Genomic DNA, 19,186 nt, shown 5'->3' with positions numbered 1-19,186 from the left:
AACCACACCCCCCCCCCCCCCCCCCCCCCAAAACGTGACTTCTTCATAACTTGGTTACTGGATTGGATTTCTGCACCCAAAAAATAATCATAGAAAGCCCTTAATCTTGTCGGCCCTTTAGTAACCTCTTCGTGACCTTGTCCTTCTCGATAATGTACACGTGCGCACCCCAGCCTGACAAGGCGTCTCTGTCCACGGCGCTCAGCAGGGCCTGCGAGATGGTCTCGAATAGGTCCTCGGGGCCCTGGTTGGGTTGAAGGTCAAGTATTAGCTGTATGTTTCTTCTCGGGATCATAAAATCAAGGAGCAAGGAGAAGGTGCAGTTGATAAGCGGCTCTAGATGGGATGGCTTACCAAGTCGGGCTCCCACAAACTCTCGCACATGCCGAAGAGCTGTTCGGAGGCGGTGCCGCTGACGATGAAGTCCTTGGCGAAGTCGATGCAGCCGATGGAGTCGAAGCCGCAGATGAAGGGGAGGCCGGTCTTGGGCTGGAGGCCGGCGACGACGGGGCTGACGAAGTAGGGGCCGAAGCGGCGCTCGTAGAGGGAGGAGGAGACGAGGTTGGCGAAGGTGGTGGGGGCGATGTTGCGCTCCTCGCGCAGGCGGTACATGTTCACCTTGTAGCGGAACAGGTCCGAGACGGTGGAGACGTCGGTGGCCAGGCCCGTGAGCCCGAGGAAGACGTCGCCGTACTGGAAGATCTTGGGGAAGTTGTTCGACACGGTCAGCGACTGCAGGCCCAGCCGCAGGTCGCAGGCTATGGCGACGCAGTCCTTGCCCACCATGGCCACGCAGGCACCGCCGTCTGTTTAGTTGGTGATACGAAGGTCAGTTAAATCTTGAGCTGTATTGGCTGGCTGTCCGGGCCTAGGAGGAGGAGGAGGGGGAGGAGGAGCTTGGTAAGCTGTATGAGAGAGGGGGAGGGTTCGCACTTATAGAGAAAGGTGACGACTATTCCTCTTAATGTTAGCTATGTAACTCCGCAAAGTTGGTTTCGAAGCTTTGAAGCTTGGGAGCTCGAATATTGGGATATATGTGGGATGTATGGATGGAACTTACCATGGCGTCAAGATTAATAGACTTGTGGTTAGAAAGAAGAAGAAAACCAAAAGTGATTGCCGATTATGTGTGGTCGTCGGTTCGAGAGGGCCGTTTTTACTTCAATGGCTTGGGCGAGGCTGAAGATTCACTGTTGTTCAAATGGTTAATCGTTGTAAACTTGTAAACTTGAGTAGGTTACTGCTGCGACTGCCACTGTAACTGAACTGTTAGCGTCGTCAAGGCAAACACGTCTGGCGCGGCAGCTTAGCTCTACCTAGTAGTACCTAGTACATGTAGGCACTTGATAGGTAGTTGTATTGTACCAAGTACCTACTATCGGCCGGCACCAGCCACGACTGGCTTGGGAACCTTGGAAAACTTGGGGCTTATCATGGCAGCTAGCTACCTGGCCTGGGTCCTGACGTGACCTAAACTACCCCTCCATGATTACACAGTATGTACCTAGAATCAACTAAATTTATCAGCATACATAGGTACTAACTACGTATACATACATGTACTATGTAATAATAATAAGAGCTGCCTGCCTGTCTGCGCTTCTCCTTATTAACAGAACAACAGTAGTTGATGTATTGTACATAAATCCAACTTGATCATCACTTGTCCCATTTTCTTAATTTTTCTATTAATGATTACTTAGAACACAAACATATAAAACCCCTTGATCAAATTCAAATTCAATAAATATTTAATTATACAACTTCATCCCGTCTCATCTTTCTAGCCACATCACCGCCAAGGTCTCATAGGTCTCACAACATATGGCGACCAACGTCAAGGTCGTGGGGACAGACCTTAAGCAGGTAACTGTAAAGGTCAACCCCGGCACCTACCTGACGGATATCTTGGAGCAGGCTTGTGAGAAGCTCAAAGTCCCCTCTAACAAGTACCTATTAAAGTACAAGCAAAAGCAGCTGGACCTGTCGCAGACATGGCGGACCTCGGGTCTGGTGCCTGGCGCCAAGCTCGAGCTCATCGTACGCTCCACAACCCCTACCGTCATCAACGTCGCCTTGCAGCTCCCGCCCCCCGAGTCGAGTCTATTCCCACCGTCCGGCAGAATCACAGAGAAGTTACCGAGCGACTTCACGATATGGCAATCCTTACGCCAGTTCGAGAGCGGCAGGGCGAGCCAGGGGAAGAACTTGAACATAACGGGAAGAGGCACCGCACAAACAGCGAATGGTGCGGCTATGGGTAGTGGCCAGTTGTACTACGAGACCCCGGTCCTCACGATAGAGAACAGAACGTTGTCGACGTTTGCCGATTTCCAGAAAACGCTGTCGCAACTGGGGTACAACTCAGGGGGTGTTCTAGTACGCCTCTCCTTTCAGAAGACAGACAAGACCTTGGTCGATGCTATGACAGAGATGAGCCAGTTCTTCCAGACAGAAGAGGATAGCCGGAAAATACCATCATCCACTGCTGCCCCTCCGGCAGGCCATGACGCGAGTGCCTCGGCTGATACCCCGCCTTCGAATACTGGCTCGAGTGAAGCAGCACTACAGGCCACTTCAGAAACACCCGAGACAGGTGCGACGACTAGCGCCGTTCAAGAGAATGCTACGGCGCAAACAGTCTCAACAGACGCTATGGATATCGATGAGCCTATATCCTCCGACCATCGCCCCGTCGCTATATACGCTGCGCCCGCTTCCGGTACCCCAGTAGCCGCCTTGCGAGCAGATGCTGACGAGGCATTCGCGCCACGCATCGAGCACGCACAGGCCCACCAGCGGCTCCTCAAGACCGCCGGCGAGAACAAGCGCCTCCTCTCCGACAAGGAACTCGCCGAAAGGGCCGCGGCCGAACAAGCCAGGGTCGCAGCCGTCAAAACCATCCGGATCAAAGTGCGCTTCCCGGACAACTACTCGGCAGAGTGGCCCTTCGGCCCCGACGACACCGGCGCAACCCTCTACGCCGAGATCCGGAAACTCATGGCCAACGAATCCGCCCCCTTCAAGCTCGCCCTGCCCCCCGGCAAAGTCGTCATCAAGGACGACGACAGCAGCGGCCCCTCCAGCAAGCTCATCGGCGGGTACCGCCTGAGCTCCAACACCCTCGTGAACTTCATGTGGGACGACAGGGTGCCCCCCGAGGTCCGGAAGCAGCCTTTTCTGAAGAGCAGCCTCGCGGGCCAGGCCCAGAAGGTGGTTGTTCCCGAGGTGAAGGAGGTGGAAGTCGAAGATACAGCGGCGGGTGGTGGTAACTTGCCATCGTCGTCATCGATAACGTCCAAGCCGAGGAACGAAGGGGACGGTTCTGGTGGGTTCAAAAAGCCTAAGTGGCTAAAGGGATTGAGCAAAAAGTAAACGATGATCCAAACCGGCGGCGAGGTTGAATGTATCGGACTACACTAGAATTATACGGAACTGGCATGTGCCTGGCGTTTAGGTAGTAACATAGAGTACTTAGGAAAACCTTAGTACTATGCACCAGCAAGTATCAAGTGTCGTAAAGCATCAAATCAAATCAAATCACCAAACGAAGAAGACACTTTAGTATGTCATGAGAAAGAACCACGTTGTTTCATTTGTTTCATTTGGCATTGTAGTAGAAAGCTAGCACAATGCTATCTGACCGAACCTATCCTCCGTAAAATGCAATGCCGAAAGACGGACGCCGGACCTCATGCCAAGTGTGTTTTGGCTTTTTCTTTCTTTCGTGCCTCCATTATCCATCACCATGATCTCGAGATCGATTCGTTTAGTGACCGGCTCTGCGAGACTCGGCGATGACGCGTTGAAGCTCGTCAACCTTCTTCTTGGCACGGCCGAAGGTACCAAGCTGAGAGATTGTATTAGTATGTCATGTTCAACGAGGAATTGGTATATAGTTGGTTTGAAACACGTACTCTCTTCTTGGCTAGCTTACGTGCTCGCTTATCCTTGCTGTTGCGCAGCAGTTCGATAACTCGGCGTTCATAGGGGGCGAGGCTAGAGTAGGAAGTAGAATATTAGCGACTGGACATATTCGATGACATGGCGCAGGAGTTGAACTTCCGCGCGCCATTCATGCATGGAGTTGGAAGGAATGGATTAACTCACCCAGCAACCTCCTTGACGATGTCGCGGACGAAAGCGGTACGCTTGCTTAGGTGACCCTTGGTGCGCGAGACACGGGGCTTGACGACGCGAGCGGTGGTTTTCTGTATAATTCCGAAGAAGGATCCAAAAGTCAGCCCATTGTCCATCGTCTGCTATGATGCAACGTTGATTCGAAAAGAGAATTGAGAATCAAGAGCAGAGATCCTCCATGAGGTGAGACGGGCATAAACGACTCTTGGTTTATTTCCCATCTTTTTCTTCTGTTTTTGTCTTCCTTTTTTTTTTCTTTTCGATTCTTCTCTTCGAGGGAGGGAGTGGAAAAGGTATTGATTGGTATCATCTTACATAGCCATGGTTGAGACCGATGGTCAGCCCAGTACGGGCGGGTGCTTCCTTTGCCATCTTAGTCGGTGGTTGTCGACTGAAGAAAGATGGCTGTGGTGGTTAGTAAATTCGCGATGGGAAGATGTAAGAAAAAAAAAGGAAGAAGAGTAGAATAGATGGTGGGTGGAATTTTAGCAGTTGTGAACTTGGAGAGATTTTGCAATTGGTCGAGTGGATTTGTGTTGTGGGGCAAAGTAAGAATTAAGCGAAAATTTCAGGTGACTGGCTTGATTGGCTAGCCTTATTGTTTGCCCGTTACGCAAGGCTTCAGATAAGTAAAGTGGACCTAGCCAATCGGGGTAGCCCGTCCGAGGTCAATTAATCGATGCTTAAATCTTAGCACCTAGTCCATAATGTGCATAGTGTGTAACTACTATTGTACTAGGTAGTATGTGGGCCTACCTAGTACGTAGTAGTATATCGATAGGCACGATACTTAAATACATGCAACTTAACTAATTGCACATCAAATGCATGTCTTTGGAATTGAATGCTACACATATTATATCAAATACGCTAAGCAGCTAGAAGGAACACCTAACTTACCAGCCTATGCTGCCCACCAACTTCAAATGAACTCACCGACTCGTATTAATCAATTCCCCAAGGTGAGCTGCATACATGCATTAGAACCGGACTCGCATGTTGACATTCCTTCCTGTTCTCTTTTTTTTCAACAACAACAACAACAACATATCATATACATAATCACTTCATTTATCTTTACTTCCCATGATATCCCGTCCACGAAGACACCGTGCATTATGATCTAAGATCTATGACAACATACATGGTCTATTCCGTCTGCACGAAAATGTGAATATGTGGATCGTTATTTTGCACATCGGAATGTCCCTTGTTACCAGGGTTGGCGATATGACGCAGCTCCCATTTGGTGTCACCTGGGCTTGGACGGATTATGTATGTTCGAATTTCCAATGGTGTCGTGGTGCTAGGTACTGTGTACTGCAGTCTGAGGTAGGTGGTAGCTTAATGAGCACCACGCTTACCTTCGCACGGCAAGGTTTGGTATTGGTAGATTTGGTTGTGTCACTTCGTAAACATCGAGAAGATTAGGAAGGCACCCGATCAAATATCTACGAAACCTCCATATCGCATGTCGTCCGGAACGCAGGTAGGTGCTATCTATCTCCTCTATCCATGCTATCCACGCCATCCATGCTATCCATGTACTAAGCAGCAGGTACATGAGTAGTAGCTAGTAGTAGGAAGGTAAGGAGGAGAGGGTATAGATAAGGTAGGTAGGAGATTATTATATGATTATATGTAGCAAGAAAGAGCTACGGTAGCTAACTACTGATACTATTTGCTGCTATTGCTTCTATTGCTTCCCGTCCTGTTGCTGCTACCTATTAGCTGCTAACCTTATAGCAATTGCTGCTTTTTGTTGCAATATCCCAATTCAAGGTTCTCATTCCATTTCACCATTTCACCATTTCATATCTAATTCCTAATTCATATTTTCTATTCCCTATTTCTCATCTCCCCTTTCTCTTTCCCCTTGTTCTTCCCTTTCCAATAGCACCTGGTTATTCCCTTTTCCCAATCTCAATCGTTCATTAGGTGTTCTCCACTATCATCACCACACGCCATTCGCTTCTTTCCTTTGCAGGTTCAATTCCTCGAAGCCAACCAGCAGTCGCTCGTTTCGAGTCCCTTTCACTCTTACTCCCTCTTATCCCCATCTCCCTCGAGCTATCGGCACAATACTTAGGGTATTGCATGGCCCAACTTTTGCAGTATCACCTGCATCAACCATGCTCCGAAGAGGAGACGGCCCGTCCTCCACCTCATTTACATCGTTCCCTTGTTCTTTGGTCATTATGATTTGAATCCAGTCTTGTTGACTGGTTGCTTTTGGTGTCTTGGGTGACATATTGCATCTTCACCTTTTTCTTTTTCTTTTTTTTTCTTGGTCAGCATTTCTTGGCCTCTCCATTCATCACAGCATGTCTCTTGCCCTCCTCAAGGACAATGCTCCTCGACCTTGTTCTCAAAGCAGTTCTGTACGCGTAGCGGGCAATGCCGGTTGGGCCTCAGCGCTCAAGTTAAATCGAACCGACCCTAATCTCGGCCTGAGCTTCGAGGCGACCGATCTATTTCGTAATGACGGCGAGGAGGCATGGAAAACGTTGGATAATATAGCTGCCCTTGGTTTGACTTTAGAAAATAACGAGGATGAACAAACCCATTCCGCTGTACTCCCTAGGATATCTATCCAGGACGACGAGGCCGACACCGAGTATCTAGAAACTGCACCACCTGTCGGACCATTTCACAAGTGGATGAAGAATCTACATAAACGGGCACACCGTCCGAGCGTCCGCCGTAATCCCGATCAATTCGAACCATTTCCCGAGTATTCAGATCACTACCTCGAAGATTATACCTTGTCTCCAGACCATTACAGGAAGTCTTCGTCCGGCTCATCTTTTGGGTTCGTTGCGGCTGTCAGAAGTGCGAGTGTGAGTCTCGCAAGCGCCAGCGTAATTACACGACCCAGAAGACATACCGGACGATCGTCACTCCATGGCAGGTCAGATCTCAGTAGCAGAGGGTCTACATCTGGCCCGCGTTTTTCTGAAGAAAGCACGTGCATGGAGCGAACGATATCAAATGATCCTGGAGTGATGGAACGGTTACTTCATAGGCGCCGTATTTTGGAAGAAATTATTAACACCGAAGAAAGTTATATTGGGGATGTCAAATTCCTCATGAATGTATGCACCTAGTCTGATTAACCTACTACTTACTTGGACATTATTTCTGACTTAGCTTTTAGGTTTATGTTACCATCCTAGCGTCTTTGCCGTCAGCACACATTGGCCTCCGTTCCTCTATCAACCGGAATCTAACGGATATAGTTGAGTTGCATGAGGAGATTCTTGGCGAGCTACATCGAGTCGTACCTAATTCCGAATATACGCAACCCGAACGTATCCCTGTCACCCCCAATCCGCCCCCGAGTAGAAAACATCATCGTTGGCGTAGCCTAGATTCTGTTCCAGAGAATAAAGGAGGGGCAGCTTGGAACTTGCTAAATATTCCTAGTGTGATAGCTGAGCCAAGCGTTGCAGCTGAGGTAGCTCATGTGTTTGGGAAACGGGTACGTATCTAACTTATGTTGAAGCTCCAGCTCCATGATAGCTCAATGTCTACACCACCTTGAATGGTAAACATCACAACTCTTCTAATACCACAACAGATGAATCGATTCTTCATCTATGAGGAGTACGGTGCAAAATATGAGATGATGATCAAGGACGTTGCGTCCGCTCATCGAACGCTACCTCAATGGGAGTCATACCAAAAGGGGTTGGAAGCGCTGGCTGCTTCATTAGGAACCGTGAATCAGCATATAGATCATTCTAGGAAATCTTTAACAATTGGTGACCTTCTAGTCAAGGTGAGTCGCTATATCACGATCAAATGAGCTTTGCTAATATCAAGGAGCCTATCCAACGAATCTGCCGATATCCTCTATTATTCGCCGAGCTTCTCAAATATACCCCCGTGTGTGACTGCCCAAGCTCGCATATGGAGATTGAGAGTGTGCTCATCCGGCTACGCGAAGCTACTGCAGAGATCAATCGTGCTACGGATGATCCACGAATGAAAAACACGATGGAACAGACCTGGCTACTTCAAGATCGGCTTGTGTTCCTAAACCAAGTAGGTCTTTGTTGACACTTTCAGTTGCTACTATAACTAAACACCTAGCAGAAGCTAGATGCGGCTTCGAAAACCACGATACGCTCTTTTGGCCAAGTTCGTCTCTGTGGTGCACTCCATGTGTGTTGGCAGACCAAAGACGGCGTAGAGGGTGCATATATGGTCACGATTCTATATAAAGACTGCCTGTGTCTTGCCACGGCCAGCAGGGCAGACCAGGTATATACTATCCAGGCTTGTATAGGTCTCAATGACATCAAAGTCGAAGAGGTCGATAACGGCCGCGGTAAGTTTACTATAAGTATATATCGTTCTCCTGGTAAACTAACAAATTGGAGGCCTTCAATGTCACACGGCTCCCTTCTCGTGGAAGCTCGTCTTCGAATGCGACCATCAACTCTACGAAATTGTTATGACAGCTTGTTCTCCAAAGGAGGAAATGGAATGGCGCAATCGTCTGTCGCGGGATGGTTCAGATCAATCATACGAATTATCAGAACCTACATTCTATAGCTCAATCTACCTAAACATCAAGAGCCTGGGAACAATTTTTGGAAAGCCGGGTAAGCCTAATACCTCCATTCTTGAATCTTCGTGCAAGTGGTCTAATTTCATGTGTAGGCACCGTTGCACGTCGTCTTTCCATTCATAGGGCCACGACGGTTGGGCCAAAATCACCATTGTGCCAAGTGATTCTCAAGAATACGACCACGGTGAAGGATACTTCAGCAAATTCCAACACACAAATCAACCGTTCGCAGTCGCTTTTGACAACCAATGCACGTATACCGGTGCTCGCGCCATCTCGAGGAGATCGAGCACGTCTTGAGGCGCAGCTCGCTGCGGTGTGGAGCCGTAAAGTGCTACCCTTTCCCGGCATAACGAGCCGATCGAGAAGCGAGCGCCTCGTTCGTAGTTCAGCATCCACGGTTATGCGAAAGCTTAGTGTTGCAAGTATCACTAATTCCTTTGCCAAGCACTCTACGAGCAACACTAGCGTGGCAAAGGCAAATGAAGACGAAACAGCAAACACCAATGGCTTTGGTGATAGTGCTCACTTAAATGGTGACAAACCTAGATCGGCCGGCATTAGCACGGCTGAAGGAGATGTCAAGCGAAGGCTTCCTATGATTAAAGACGAGACAGAACACACCGGCAGCAATAGCCCGAGCATTGCCTCCACTAATGATACTCGCTCGCGATCCGGAACGGTGAAGAAGCTGGACCCTTCGAAGCTAGACCTTGAGTGGCTAGAAGAAGGCGAAGCAACAACTCCGTCTTTACAAACGTCAGCCCCGAGTAGCATCCGTCGGAGTCGGCAAATGTCATTATCAGCCATATCATCGTTATCATCTGCAGAGGATGAAGAGAACATGTACCATGGGTTTGGAACCAAGCATCGGCTACATGAAACGTTAACTAATATTAGGCCTACGAGTAAGTGGCCAAGAATGGGGGCTATCAACAGAGGGTTGATGGCGTCTAGCATTCGCAGTTTCTTTAGATGAGGGGAAGGCAACTTCAACATTAGAGCACACGGTTGGGTATAGAAATAGGGTTTGGACTGCCTCTGGCATAGGGATTATACCATTCTTTTATTCTTTGTTTGTTTTGTTTTCTGCTACGACACTGGAACGGCACCGGATTGTGTCATGATGCCTTTTGTTTTTTCACGCCCGATTATTCATTGGGCTTTTCAGACTTGGAAAAGTACGATTATACCCTGGGAGCAATGTAGCTAGTTAGAACACTGGAAGTCTTCATATTACAACTTGGCGCCATGAGATATTACATGTATGTACATGTATGTATCATGTATCGTGTTCTTAGATATATCAGGTGAGGTGCATATGTAGGTACTACTAGTAGATTAGTAGTAGTACGATAGTGTATAAGAGATATCGATAGGTAACCAATTGCAGCCTTGGAAGCTTTACTTCTGTAGAACCAAGGCATACATGTATGTATACATATGCACTGTATTTGATTCTATTCTATTCCAGAGCTTTCGGGACAATAGATACAGTATGTGGACTGAAGGGTGTAGTTAATAACATTGAAGTTAATAACATTGAAGTTAGAAGAGGGGAGAGTGAGTCTGAGTGACTAAAATGAAGCTTGAGAGGTGTCAGTGTACCTAGATTCCGATGGTGATCCCTGTCATAAGCTCCGCTAGTGACGTAAGTCATTCTGGAGGGGGAGCTCGCGCAGGAACAAACAACGCCAAAGTTAGAGGGGCAGGGTATAGTTTGTATGTAGATGATGACGTAGGGACTGCCGTTTAGCAAGAGCATGCCACATGATGACCGAATCGAGCAGCTAGACAGGGAAACAGCAGCTTCTTTGGTAGCTTATATGAAGCTTTAGAGCCTAAAATCTTCACACTATTATTTCCTTTACTCTTCTTCATCTCCCTAATCCATTCTACCAATCTACAATAAACATCTTCAACCTTTTCACTTACCACTTACCACTTACCTCTTCCACCCATTCCTCAACGAACAAATATCTTCTCAACAACCCCAATCTAATATCACATACCTACCCAGCGTACCATCAATATATTTCACCCAACAGATACTCAAGACACTCACTTCAGTACTCAATCTCTGTACGAATAGCCCAACATGACCAAGGGAGAAGCCACTCAAGTCAAAGTCCACTTCAAGGGTAAGGACGAAGACTTCATCATCTTTGTTGACGACATCGAGACCTATAAGAAATGGAAGACCGATAAGTCGACTCCCATGGCTCATTTCATCTCCACCTTCCAGATCTTCGTAACGCACAAGTAAGTCTTATATAAGCACGTGTCTTCCTTCCGCCCCCCCCATTCCCTGCGCACCCTTTTTCAAACGCCAACGCGGCCTGCTCGAGGCCTCCACATCAATCATACCCTATCACTACCTAGGCAATGTGAGAGTAGGCTACGATGAAGACATGTATTCAATCACCTATATATGCCAGTCGGTAGCCGCCCAGGCGCCCACGGGCTATTGGTGGTGTTACCATCTTTAATCTAAAACGACCGACCCCCAATCATGGACCGGGCCGTGGTACGGGGTGAATTATTAGCCAATTGCTTAATGCCAGACGCCAGATACCTGCCAAACCCCCCACATATCGCGAAGTGCCTAGCTTTTGACCAAAGAATATGACCAGTGGCTAACATAACATGCCCAACAGGCAAGGAGCTCAAGGTCAGATGGACGGCGCCTCCAAGGCAACTCTTGAGAATGAGTTTGGCGTTTCCAAAGAGGAAGAAGTCATTAAGAAGATACTAGAGGGTGGTAGTATCCAGGAGGCTGAGGTAAGACGGGTCCTTTGCCCAATGACGAAACAAAGCACTGAATGGTTGCTAACGATAATTTGTGCAGTTCCCTGCTCATTCGGGACCCAAGAACGATGCCCAACAAGGTTCTATAGTCACCGGCCAGGTAGCGAGATAGAATCGTATATTTCCTTATCGGTGTAAAATGAGGAGGAGGAGGGATACCTTTAGGAGGGAAACCTTCGGGGGGTTTAAACGCAAATAGGCAGTTGAAAAATCAAAGTCCAGACTCAATAGGAAGTGTGTTGGGGCGTCATAGCAGATTGTCCCTTCAGATTATGAGCCACGATGAGTATCGCAAGCGATAATCATGGGTTAGCTACCTCCTGCTAGTTAGCACGGAAATGTCTTGACGACGAGATTTATAAAACAGCTGTAGCTAGCGACATATGAATTCAAGATTCATAATTCGTGGCCCATACACAAAGTCAATATGAAGCAAATATGATAATAGAACTGACTTTATCTCATCCAGTCTCATCTCGTGAATTCTCATAGTTTCAGGATTGCGTGTGATTAATGCTACCCAGATAAGTGTTATATTAGTTATGTGTTGATAATAAGTTATATGTTATTGGAGATGTTGGTACGTAAAGTATCCAATTCAAATTGTCATTCGGTTGTCATCAGCCGACCCGAGCCTCACTGCTGTACTATTGTTTCGTAGCCCGGTCATGTTACCCACAACAACAGTCTTATCCCAACCAGCATCTGAAACGACACACGGCTAATCCACACTATTTACCCTGACTGCCAGATTGACGGATTACTACTAACTAATAACTACCCACTAACTACCGCTATGATGACCTGATTGACTGTGGTTACTTATTGAGTTACTCTAGGTACCAAGGAAGCAAGCAAGAAAGTATCATGGAATAAGCATTATTATTGCATTGCAAAACTCATTCCTATGTAGGTAGGTACATATGTAGATTCCAGGACATCGCCGCCACCATAAACTCTTCAACCCTTGTTCTGGTTGATGTCCTTCTTCTTCTTCTTCTTCTTCTCCTCCTAAACATAGACGGGGGGTGGTATCGTGTATGAACTGCAATTCGACGTATATACATACATGTACATACGTTTGTAGGTATACAATATGCCAAAAAAAAAAGTGTATCATGATATTTCCTCCTCTTTCTTCTTCTTCTTCCTTCTCCCTTCATTAAAAGAAATCGAAAAAAAATCGTGGTATAAAGGATAAATAAATAAAAAGCAGTACTACTTCAAACGCCGGTGCTTGCCGAGTTGTTGTTGTTGTTGTATAGTAAAAATGTCGGCCGTAGGAGTTTCATAAAAGTCGGAGGAATTGTTTTGTTTTTTTTTTTGATCATTTCCTTTCCTACTACATAACGCATTGTAACCGTTCCTCCCGTATTCTTCGGAATAAACAAATGCGGGTGATTATATATATTTTAACGTCCAGACACATCGGAGTTATTTCATTCCTCAGAAGCAGAAATGAGGATTCTTCCTGTGCATATACGAGTGGTCTCCTCCCCATCATACTCCTCGTGTCCAGGAGTAATTTGTATCGTAAGAGGGCGAGGTGAGAGGCAAGGATGAGATATACACGATCCGGGTGCACTTCGTTCGAATGGGCGCTCATGTAGGATCATAATATCCCCTTATGCCTTCGACCCACCACGACCTCCTCGTTGCGGTAATGACCAAGGCTTGGGACAAATGATCTAGAAAATTTGTTAGCTTCATTTCGTGATATATGCGACGATGGTGGTCAAACATACCTCGCCTTCGCTGTATGCCCAGAAGTAGACGACCATTGCCACAACGTAGTAGATGCCCGCATTGGTGCCTTGGTAGATTAGAAGGGCAGCGAGCGCCGCCAACGGGTAGGTAGCGAGACGAGCCTCGAGGCTACGGTGAATCGCCGAGCCAGCAATTAGATTCAATGGCCATTCCCACGCTAATATCCCTATTCCGAACAATAGATTGATGATTTGTAGCGCCGGTACGGGCTTGATTGCCGGGTCCAACGATTTCGTCAAGAAGTCCCAGAATATCTTAGGCCAAAAGAAACTCTCCAATGCAGCAGCAATTTGATCTGGCAACTCGTTAGTAAAGCCCAAATGAGCCATGGTGATGAAGATGATCACGTACAGACTGCCGCCGAGAGGGAGATGAGTCTGGCCCAGTGGTTCTTGATAAGTCTTCCCATTTTGACGGTTTCCTTTTCTTAAATGTCCCAGACAAATATCAACCTGTTCTTCTCTTGGAATTCTCAGATTCTCTTTCTCGTCTTCTCGTTTCTCTTCTTCCTGAAGCCCCAAATGATCCAAAGCGCTAGACCCTCTCAAAGAATCCAGACAGAAAAACGAACTCGGGTTACGAAAAACGAAGGTCGACCGGCGAAGAGCGTTGGCAAAGTGAAACGAATGAAATTGCTAGGTAGCCGGACCTGCGTAGTGTAGAATAGAATTGTCGATATTAGAAAATAAAAGAATAAAAGAATTAATATCGACAACGGCGAGTGCACAGCGCTGACAACCAAGAAGAAGAAAGGAAGAGAAAAAAAGAAGAGACGAAGATCCAATTAGGAACTACTAAGGCCTGACGGGGTTCCTTAGAAACTATATTGGAAGAGTGGTGGCCTGGGCTCTGATCCCCTGTAGGGAGCTATGCTCCCGTTTGAGGGGCTCGTGTCAGGAACCGACTGATGTGAGCCGGGGGTGTTTTGGGTGTATCTGATGTTGGTGGGCCGACGATGCTAATCTGTTCAAGGTTCTTCCGAGATCCACGTTCTTGCGATCTTGTCTATAACGACAGCAGGCATCCGAACGGCATCGAAATCATCCACCCGAGTCTTGTCTAAGCCCTGTCCGGGAAGATGAGATATACTAATATGAAGCCCACAACCTTATTAGAGTATGTGGGGAGAGGAGGAGGAGGAGGAGGAGGGTGTCAATGAGATCGTAAAGTGACCTTATTGTCACAGTCGTCCCTCTAGATGTCCGTCCTTTGATGCTCTAGTGGGACATCAATGTCATAGCTCATCCAAATCGTTTAGTGCTGAGGATAATGAGATTCTAGCTCATCGCATAAGAGAAAAAGGCGGATGATACAAGGCAGTGATACGGTAATACTGGTAGGAGGTGTTCCCGAGTTTCTAAATGTAAGGAAAGGGTAGATCCCGAGATGCTCAGACATGAGGCGACATGCAGAGTATAAGAGAAGACGGAGAGTGTGGGTCCTGCAGGAAACACATACAGTCTCACCAGCCCAGCCCCGAGACGGCCGTTCTTAAGAGCCAATACCTGCAGGGCCAAGATCTCTCCAGATGTTAAGTACAATACATATCTGCTGGGAGAAGCCTACATGGTACATACCTACATACTAACAATGTAGGATGTAGTATGTATGTACGTAGGATAGGTACCTAGTAGCATGTGTGTAGTAGCTAGTGTGTAGATGTAGATACATAGCAATGGAAATAAAAAGTGTCGATAACTATTCAGAAGCGATCTCAAGCTAAAAGTGATTAAAGTGATTGAAGTGATTGGCCTTCTAGCGGGCGGCTACAATGGCTCGCACAACCAATGAGGAGCCTCATCCCAGGTGCCTCTGCTGCACGACAAGCTCGACATCTCCACCTTAGCTGGTTTTCGACCCCATAGATTAGCATACGTGCAGGGGGATCCGACAGGGGGCTTAGCAAGGATTCAAGGGGTAAGGGGCAGAACGGGTAATTGTATCCATGTGTATTCTTAACCGGTCCCAACTCCTTCCGCCTGTAACTACCCCTGTTGGTACCTGCCACTCCAGATCTCAACAACTTCAAAATGCAGTTACTGTACAGCTGCACTCTTCTCTAAGCCTTCTTTCTTCTTTCCTGCATAGTAATAGAACTAATTATAGTTAAAAACAACTTGAAAGCCTCATAGGTACTTTCAATGTTGTGTGTAATAACATTGAGTGCTGGCACTGCCTGGCAGCAGTACGATGGGAAGTGAAAGTACATAGTAGACCGCCCAGGCCTCTTAATAGGTTTAGCCCAAACACTGGCCAAGTTTCGCAAGGAAAGACGCCAAGGTAATATAGACCAGGGTTTAAAAAGTCGTTGACAAAATTTAACTGCTTGATCTAAGGCTTTAAACCTAATTGATTATTGGAGAGTACCGATAATTGTTATCAATACATCTACATTCCGTGCTACGAATTATATATAAGGTATCGTTCTACTCTCCTGGTCCCGATAATTATATCCTGTGCGAGAACGTCTTGCAGAATTATTCCAGTCGAAGCACAGCATGCGTCCTACATTGCATCGTACGAGTCATCGATGATTCTAAAATAACGTAGGTTCATTGCGTTATAATGTAGTTACATGTATTTGGCATGTATGTATAATCCCAACTTCCCAAGCATTCAAAGTTCTAGGCATTACATGTATGTACCTACACACTACCTAGTAGGTAGCCTAAGGTACTAAGGTAGGTAGTGTTTATGTATGTACAACGCTAAAAAGTAAAGTGGCCGGTAACTAGCAGTCGGGAAGCAGGTGCATGATGTGGTGTGCCATGCTATTGGTGCGAGTTTATTCTTAATTGGCAAGCTTCCCTACTTCAGCGGTTGCTGCCGCCTTCTCATTGGGCTTGCATTCTTGTAGTCCGTGATGTTAAGCCAATTGGAATTGGAAATTCCTTGAATACTCGGGCCCTGGCGTACATAAATCCTGGATATCAAGTCAGATAAGCACCGCCTACGCGCTGCAGATAACGGGTGACTTGCATAATCCCTCGAGCTTCGAGTTTGCCCGTACCAACACCATTTTCCCCTCAATCCCTTTAGGTTAGGTACCTACCTACATACCAACTCGTCCTGGACTCATTCGCAGATATAAGCAACACCTTCTTTGCACTTGGAAATGGCCACTCGACCAAGGCTGTGCCTCTAAACAACGCCCAACCCCATACATAGTACGAGTCATGTGTATGATTACATAGCATTGTCTATGCCTTTTCTCAGCCAATCAACCCACCCGCGAGATAGGTGGAGGAACATTGGTAAAGGCTGTGTAATCTAGCCCCCCTTTAGCCGCCATAACGTCGTCCTGTCGTTATGTAGCGTCCACTATATAAGCCTCGTTATTCGATTAGATACTCCTTTGTCCAGAAAGACATAGCGTTCTCCGAGTCGTTCCCCAGGAACTCAATTGCTTTTTCCCGCCCGGTGGGTGTCGACATCATATCCAGCAAATCTCTAATGTTAGATGTAATGTCGGTTAGAACATTGACTGCGTGTTCAGAGAGAGGTGGCCTATCAGAGCAGTATGGAATAAGCGTTTGAGCTGGGTTGGCCACCCTCCGTGACCCACCGCTTGTGCTGAGTTGACGGTGAAGGGCCATTAAAGTTGATGGTACGGCCTCAGGGGAGTTGATAGGTACAATAGGCATCACAAAATTGCCAAGACTTTTATCGTGTTAGTCTAGACATCCCAATGTGATATGGTCAAGTATGTACTGGAGGAAAGCCATGGCTTACTCTAGTTGAAGCGTCATCATTGCTACTACAGGGCTCGTTTGATCCTTTTCCTGCTTGAGTAGGAACACGACGGCAACGTCTTCCCCTCCATTCAGATGATACAGCCTTTCGGTTCGACCTCGACATTCATCGGTGCCAACATTCGACGGTGACAGCAGGATGACACGCAGCACCCTCTGACGTTTGCCGCCGGGGCTCGGTAGGGGAAGAGCCACATCATGGGTATCGAGATTCGTCTCTATTTCTAAAATTAGGGCTGCCCCATTAAATTACGATTAATTCAGGCACCATCCCACAATACCTTTCCATTTGACACTATCGCCCTGTTGTAGAAGTATCGAGGTAAGAGAGGCCCATTCAGGGCGTTTGCGTAAGGAGCAACAAACCAGAGGACCTGACATTATAGTTCCCTTACTTTATACCTTGTAGATATTGTATGCAATGGATATTTGAAACTAGATGGCGCAATCGTAACTTGATTCCAGTTATGTAGAAGAAGAAAACAATCATGGGATCTGTTTTAAAACGTTCAAGTTAGATCAGTTAAAGTTTTATCAGCATATCCGAGATTGGCGAATACCTTAGGTTAACTAGGTATCCAGTAATGACAGAAGCTCTGCGTAGTGGTTACTTAGGTATTACCTTGAGGCGAGTCCTTTGTTCTTTCCGTCTATAGGTAAATCTAGTGTTGAACATGAGTATCACCCCCGTAAGCTCCTTCTTACAGTTGGTAAGTTGATGTTTGATAGGAGATCTAATCTATGAAGTACCCCTGAATCATTGCCTCTGCATATGCATAGAGAGCTTGTCTATATAAGCAATCGCGTGAGTTATAACCTCATCTAGGAACCAAATAGAATTTATATACCTGTTTATATACAAATGGTTGGTTCCTGGCTGAAGTAAGTACCCATACTATCTGGACATAATGGAGATGGCTTCGACTATGCAGAATTTGAGTATCGCAGAATCCTTCGTTACAATACTCCGCCTCCTAGATGAACTCTATAGACGCCGCATTTTTGCACACATGTGCTTATATATAGGTAGGTAAAGCTGATTGACTACAGCTAGGCTGGAGGTGATGTCGTGGGTGTCGGAGATAATAGTGGCTTCTGAGTCTTTGGGTCCTTGACCCCCCGGAGAGCGTCTTCAAGCATCATTACCCGACTAAGCTGACGTTTCTCGGCCTCCTCGAGCTCCTTCTCCCTTCTATCAAGCTCATCAAAGCGTGCATTGAGTTCCTTGATCTTCTCGAGGTTGGTGTCTGGCTTCTGTGATGATCTATGGTATTCATACAATATCAAGACAGTCGCCACAAGAAGGATGAAGGCATCGCCAATCACGTCTGCGAATAGATCAACGGCCTTGGCTTCCGGGAGAGGCCTAAACTTTCTTTTCCATACACTTATTATGGGCAGGGGCTTCCTGGACCGGCTTTCCTGGTTCGTGATTCCATGCTTAGCTCGGACCTCTGCCTCCCTCTCTATCTGCTCCTTTGTCTTCACAGTGGGTGCCTCGGCTTTCTCTTTTGCCCTGATCTCGGCATCCACATTTCTTATAAGCGCAACCGACAGGCGCATGTTCAACTGGTGAATATGTTGGCCATACTTAGCAGCGAAGGTTCGGAAGCGCGGATGGTCGTGAGCTTGTACTTTGATTTGGTTCTAAGGATCGCCGTCAGCCATCTATTAGATACATGAACTTTCTGTAGCCGGAATAGATCATAATCGTACAGCGCCATACTTCGAAACATGTCTCAAGAATAGAGAGGCTAGTTTGAATAGTGGTAGTGCCACCATTTCGTCTTGCCGGCTCGAAAAACAGATTCCGGATCGGCACTACGGGATAACGGGATGACGGGATAACGGGATAACTTGGAGGATAATGTTGAAAGGCGCGGATATCCTCGGTTGGCAGAGATGAATGGATGCTTAAGCTATAGAAAGCATGGTCGCTAAGGCTACGTTATGCAGATTCCATAATCATCTAAAACATAACTGAATTTTATTCTTTTTCCTTTTTTCTTACGTAGAGGGGTTTATCTGTCGCAAGAAAGATGACGGTCGAATAATAACTGTAGATAATATTTAGCTGGAGATCTTGGAACCAATCTTGGATACCTAAATTGTAATCGATAACTACGTAACTAGCACTGGGTTA

The 19,186-nt window shown here is 46.8% G+C and overlaps 8 protein-coding genes across 8 annotated transcripts; 3 read left to right on the top strand and 5 right to left on the bottom strand.

Annotated features, from left to right (window-relative positions):
• Window positions 1-2: 2 nt before the first annotated feature.
• Window positions 3-1,183, bottom strand: GGS25DRAFT_472541 (proteasome component PUP3). The gene is made up of 4 exons (XM_049259458.1): window positions 1,061-1,183; window positions 934-952; window positions 355-806; window positions 3-244 (listed from the first exon to the last, which is right to left on the bottom strand). The coding sequence occupies exons 1-4, from the start codon at window positions 1,061-1,063 to the stop codon at window positions 101-103; spliced, it is 618 nt and encodes a 205-aa protein (XP_049121979.1). The 5' UTR covers window positions 1,064-1,183; the 3' UTR covers window positions 3-100.
• Window positions 1,184-1,524: 341 nt separating this feature from the next.
• On the top strand, window positions 1,525-3,548 carry GGS25DRAFT_472538 (putative UBX domain protein). Its single transcript, XM_049259457.1, has one exon. The coding sequence runs from the start codon at window positions 1,825-1,827 to the stop codon at window positions 3,373-3,375; it is 1,551 nt and encodes a 516-aa protein (XP_049121978.1). The 5' UTR covers window positions 1,525-1,824; the 3' UTR covers window positions 3,376-3,548.
• A 19-nt stretch (window positions 3,549-3,567) lies between these two features.
• On the bottom strand, window positions 3,568-4,680 carry GGS25DRAFT_472537 (ribosomal protein L36e). Its single transcript, XM_049259456.1, has 4 exons — window positions 4,456-4,680; window positions 4,111-4,211; window positions 3,918-3,999; window positions 3,568-3,850 (listed from the first exon to the last, which is right to left on the bottom strand). Exons 1-4 carry the CDS (start codon window positions 4,510-4,512, stop codon window positions 3,770-3,772), a joined length of 321 nt encoding a protein of 106 aa, XP_049121977.1. The 5' UTR covers window positions 4,513-4,680; the 3' UTR covers window positions 3,568-3,769.
• Window positions 4,681-6,352: 1,672 nt separating this feature from the next.
• GGS25DRAFT_59283 (Dbl homology domain-containing protein) lies at window positions 6,353-9,922 on the top strand. The gene is made up of 7 exons (XM_049265888.1): window positions 6,353-7,235; window positions 7,298-7,621; window positions 7,721-7,921; window positions 7,969-8,187; window positions 8,239-8,473; window positions 8,526-8,750; window positions 8,809-9,922. The coding sequence occupies exons 1-7, from the start codon at window positions 6,465-6,467 to the stop codon at window positions 9,693-9,695; spliced, it is 2,862 nt and encodes a 953-aa protein (XP_049121976.1). The 5' UTR covers window positions 6,353-6,464; the 3' UTR covers window positions 9,696-9,922.
• Window positions 9,923-10,459: 537 nt separating this feature from the next.
• GGS25DRAFT_472528 (shwachman-Bodian-diamond syndrome protein) lies at window positions 10,460-12,132 on the top strand. The gene is made up of 3 exons (XM_049259455.1): window positions 10,460-10,978; window positions 11,374-11,497; window positions 11,565-12,132. Exons 1-3 carry the CDS (start codon window positions 10,815-10,817, stop codon window positions 11,634-11,636), a joined length of 360 nt encoding a protein of 119 aa, XP_049121975.1. The 5' UTR covers window positions 10,460-10,814; the 3' UTR covers window positions 11,637-12,132.
• A 979-nt stretch (window positions 12,133-13,111) lies between these two features.
• On the bottom strand, window positions 13,112-14,284 carry GGS25DRAFT_59222 (uncharacterized protein). The gene is made up of 3 exons (XM_049265887.1): window positions 13,643-14,284; window positions 13,270-13,586; window positions 13,112-13,212 (listed from the first exon to the last, which is right to left on the bottom strand). Exons 1-3 carry the CDS (start codon window positions 13,698-13,700, stop codon window positions 13,150-13,152), a joined length of 438 nt encoding a protein of 145 aa, XP_049121974.1. The 5' UTR covers window positions 13,701-14,284; the 3' UTR covers window positions 13,112-13,149.
• Window positions 14,285-16,265: 1,981 nt separating this feature from the next.
• GGS25DRAFT_472525 (uncharacterized protein) lies at window positions 16,266-17,538 on the bottom strand. The gene is made up of 3 exons (XM_049259454.1): window positions 17,325-17,538; window positions 17,024-17,261; window positions 16,266-16,951 (listed from the first exon to the last, which is right to left on the bottom strand). The coding sequence occupies exons 1-3, from the start codon at window positions 17,422-17,424 to the stop codon at window positions 16,627-16,629; spliced, it is 663 nt and encodes a 220-aa protein (XP_049121973.1). The 5' UTR covers window positions 17,425-17,538; the 3' UTR covers window positions 16,266-16,626.
• A 48-nt stretch (window positions 17,539-17,586) lies between these two features.
• Window positions 17,587-19,109, bottom strand: GGS25DRAFT_472522 (optic atrophy 3-like protein). The gene is made up of 2 exons (XM_049259453.1): window positions 18,760-19,109; window positions 17,587-18,690 (listed from the first exon to the last, which is right to left on the bottom strand). The coding sequence occupies exons 1-2, from the start codon at window positions 18,823-18,825 to the stop codon at window positions 18,094-18,096; spliced, it is 663 nt and encodes a 220-aa protein (XP_049121972.1). The 5' UTR covers window positions 18,826-19,109; the 3' UTR covers window positions 17,587-18,093.
• Window positions 19,110-19,186: the final 77 nt, after the last annotated feature.

Source organism: Hypoxylon fragiforme (assembly GCF_022984875.1).
Source record: "Hypoxylon fragiforme strain CBS 206.31 chromosome Unknown GGS25scaffold_1, whole genome shotgun sequence".
NCBI classification, from domain to species: domain Eukaryota; kingdom Fungi; phylum Ascomycota; class Sordariomycetes; order Xylariales; family Hypoxylaceae; genus Hypoxylon; species Hypoxylon fragiforme.
This window is presented reverse-complemented; position numbering and strand designations above follow the sequence as displayed.

What these genes read in the sequence shown, in the direction of transcription:
- GGS25DRAFT_472541 (XM_049259458.1), bottom strand. An exon ending in GTTTGTGGGAGCCCGACTTG is followed by an intron (nt 245 to 354) that starts GTAAGCCATCCC and finishes CAACCCAACCAG; the next exon opens with GGCCCCGAGGACCTATTCGA.
- GGS25DRAFT_472525 (XM_049259454.1), bottom strand. Translation starts at nt 17,424, where the DNA reads ATGTCAGGTCCTCTGGTTTGTTGCTCCTTACGCAAACGCCCTGAATGG. An exon ending in CGATAGTGTCAAATGGAAAG is followed by an intron (nt 17,262 to 17,324) that starts GTATTGTGGGAT and finishes TTTTAGAAATAG; the next exon opens with AGACGAATCTCGATACCCAT. An exon ending in ATGATGACGCTTCAACTAGA is followed by an intron (nt 16,952 to 17,023) that starts GTAAGCCATGGC and finishes ACACGATAAAAG; the next exon opens with TCTTGGCAATTTTGTGATGC.
- GGS25DRAFT_472522 (XM_049259453.1), bottom strand. Translation starts at nt 18,825, where the DNA reads ATGGTGGCACTACCACTATTCAAACTAGCCTCTCTATTCTTGAGACAT. An exon ending in ATGTTTCGAAGTATGGCGCT is followed by an intron (nt 18,691 to 18,759) that starts GTACGATTATGA and finishes GGCGATCCTTAG; the next exon opens with AACCAAATCAAAGTACAAGC.
- GGS25DRAFT_472537 (XM_049259456.1), bottom strand. Translation starts at nt 4,512, where the DNA reads ATGGCAAAGGAAGCACCCGCCCGTACTGGGCTGACCATCGGTCTCAAC. An exon ending in TCGGTCTCAACCATGGCTAT is followed by an intron (nt 4,212 to 4,455) that starts GTAAGATGATAC and finishes GGAATTATACAG; the next exon opens with AAAACCACCGCTCGCGTCGT. An exon ending in GTAAGCTAGCCAAGAAGAGA is followed by an intron (nt 3,851 to 3,917) that starts GTACGTGTTTCA and finishes ACAATCTCTCAG; the next exon opens with CTTGGTACCTTCGGCCGTGC.
- GGS25DRAFT_59283 (XM_049265888.1), top strand. Translation starts at nt 6,465, where the DNA reads ATGTCTCTTGCCCTCCTCAAGGACAATGCTCCTCGACCTTGTTCTCAA. An exon ending in GGCTTGTGTTCCTAAACCAA is followed by an intron (nt 8,188 to 8,238) that starts GTAGGTCTTTGT and finishes AACACCTAGCAG; the next exon opens with AAGCTAGATGCGGCTTCGAA. An exon ending in AACAATTTTTGGAAAGCCGG is followed by an intron (nt 8,751 to 8,808) that starts GTAAGCCTAATA and finishes TTTCATGTGTAG; the next exon opens with GCACCGTTGCACGTCGTCTT.
- GGS25DRAFT_472538 (XM_049259457.1), top strand. Translation starts at nt 1,825, where the DNA reads ATGGCGACCAACGTCAAGGTCGTGGGGACAGACCTTAAGCAGGTAACT.
- GGS25DRAFT_59222 (XM_049265887.1), bottom strand. Translation starts at nt 13,700, where the DNA reads ATGGGAAGACTTATCAAGAACCACTGGGCCAGACTCATCTCCCTCTCG. An exon ending in CTCCCTCTCGGCGGCAGTCT is followed by an intron (nt 13,587 to 13,642) that starts GTACGTGATCAT and finishes ACGAGTTGCCAG; the next exon opens with ATCAAATTGCTGCTGCATTG. An exon ending in GGGCATACAGCGAAGGCGAG is followed by an intron (nt 13,213 to 13,269) that starts GTATGTTTGACC and finishes CAAATTTTCTAG; the next exon opens with ATCATTTGTCCCAAGCCTTG.
- GGS25DRAFT_472528 (XM_049259455.1), top strand. Translation starts at nt 10,815, where the DNA reads ATGACCAAGGGAGAAGCCACTCAAGTCAAAGTCCACTTCAAGGGTAAG. An exon ending in CAGATCTTCGTAACGCACAA is followed by an intron (nt 10,979 to 11,373) that starts GTAAGTCTTATA and finishes CATGCCCAACAG; the next exon opens with GCAAGGAGCTCAAGGTCAGA. An exon ending in GTAGTATCCAGGAGGCTGAG is followed by an intron (nt 11,498 to 11,564) that starts GTAAGACGGGTC and finishes TAATTTGTGCAG; the next exon opens with TTCCCTGCTCATTCGGGACC.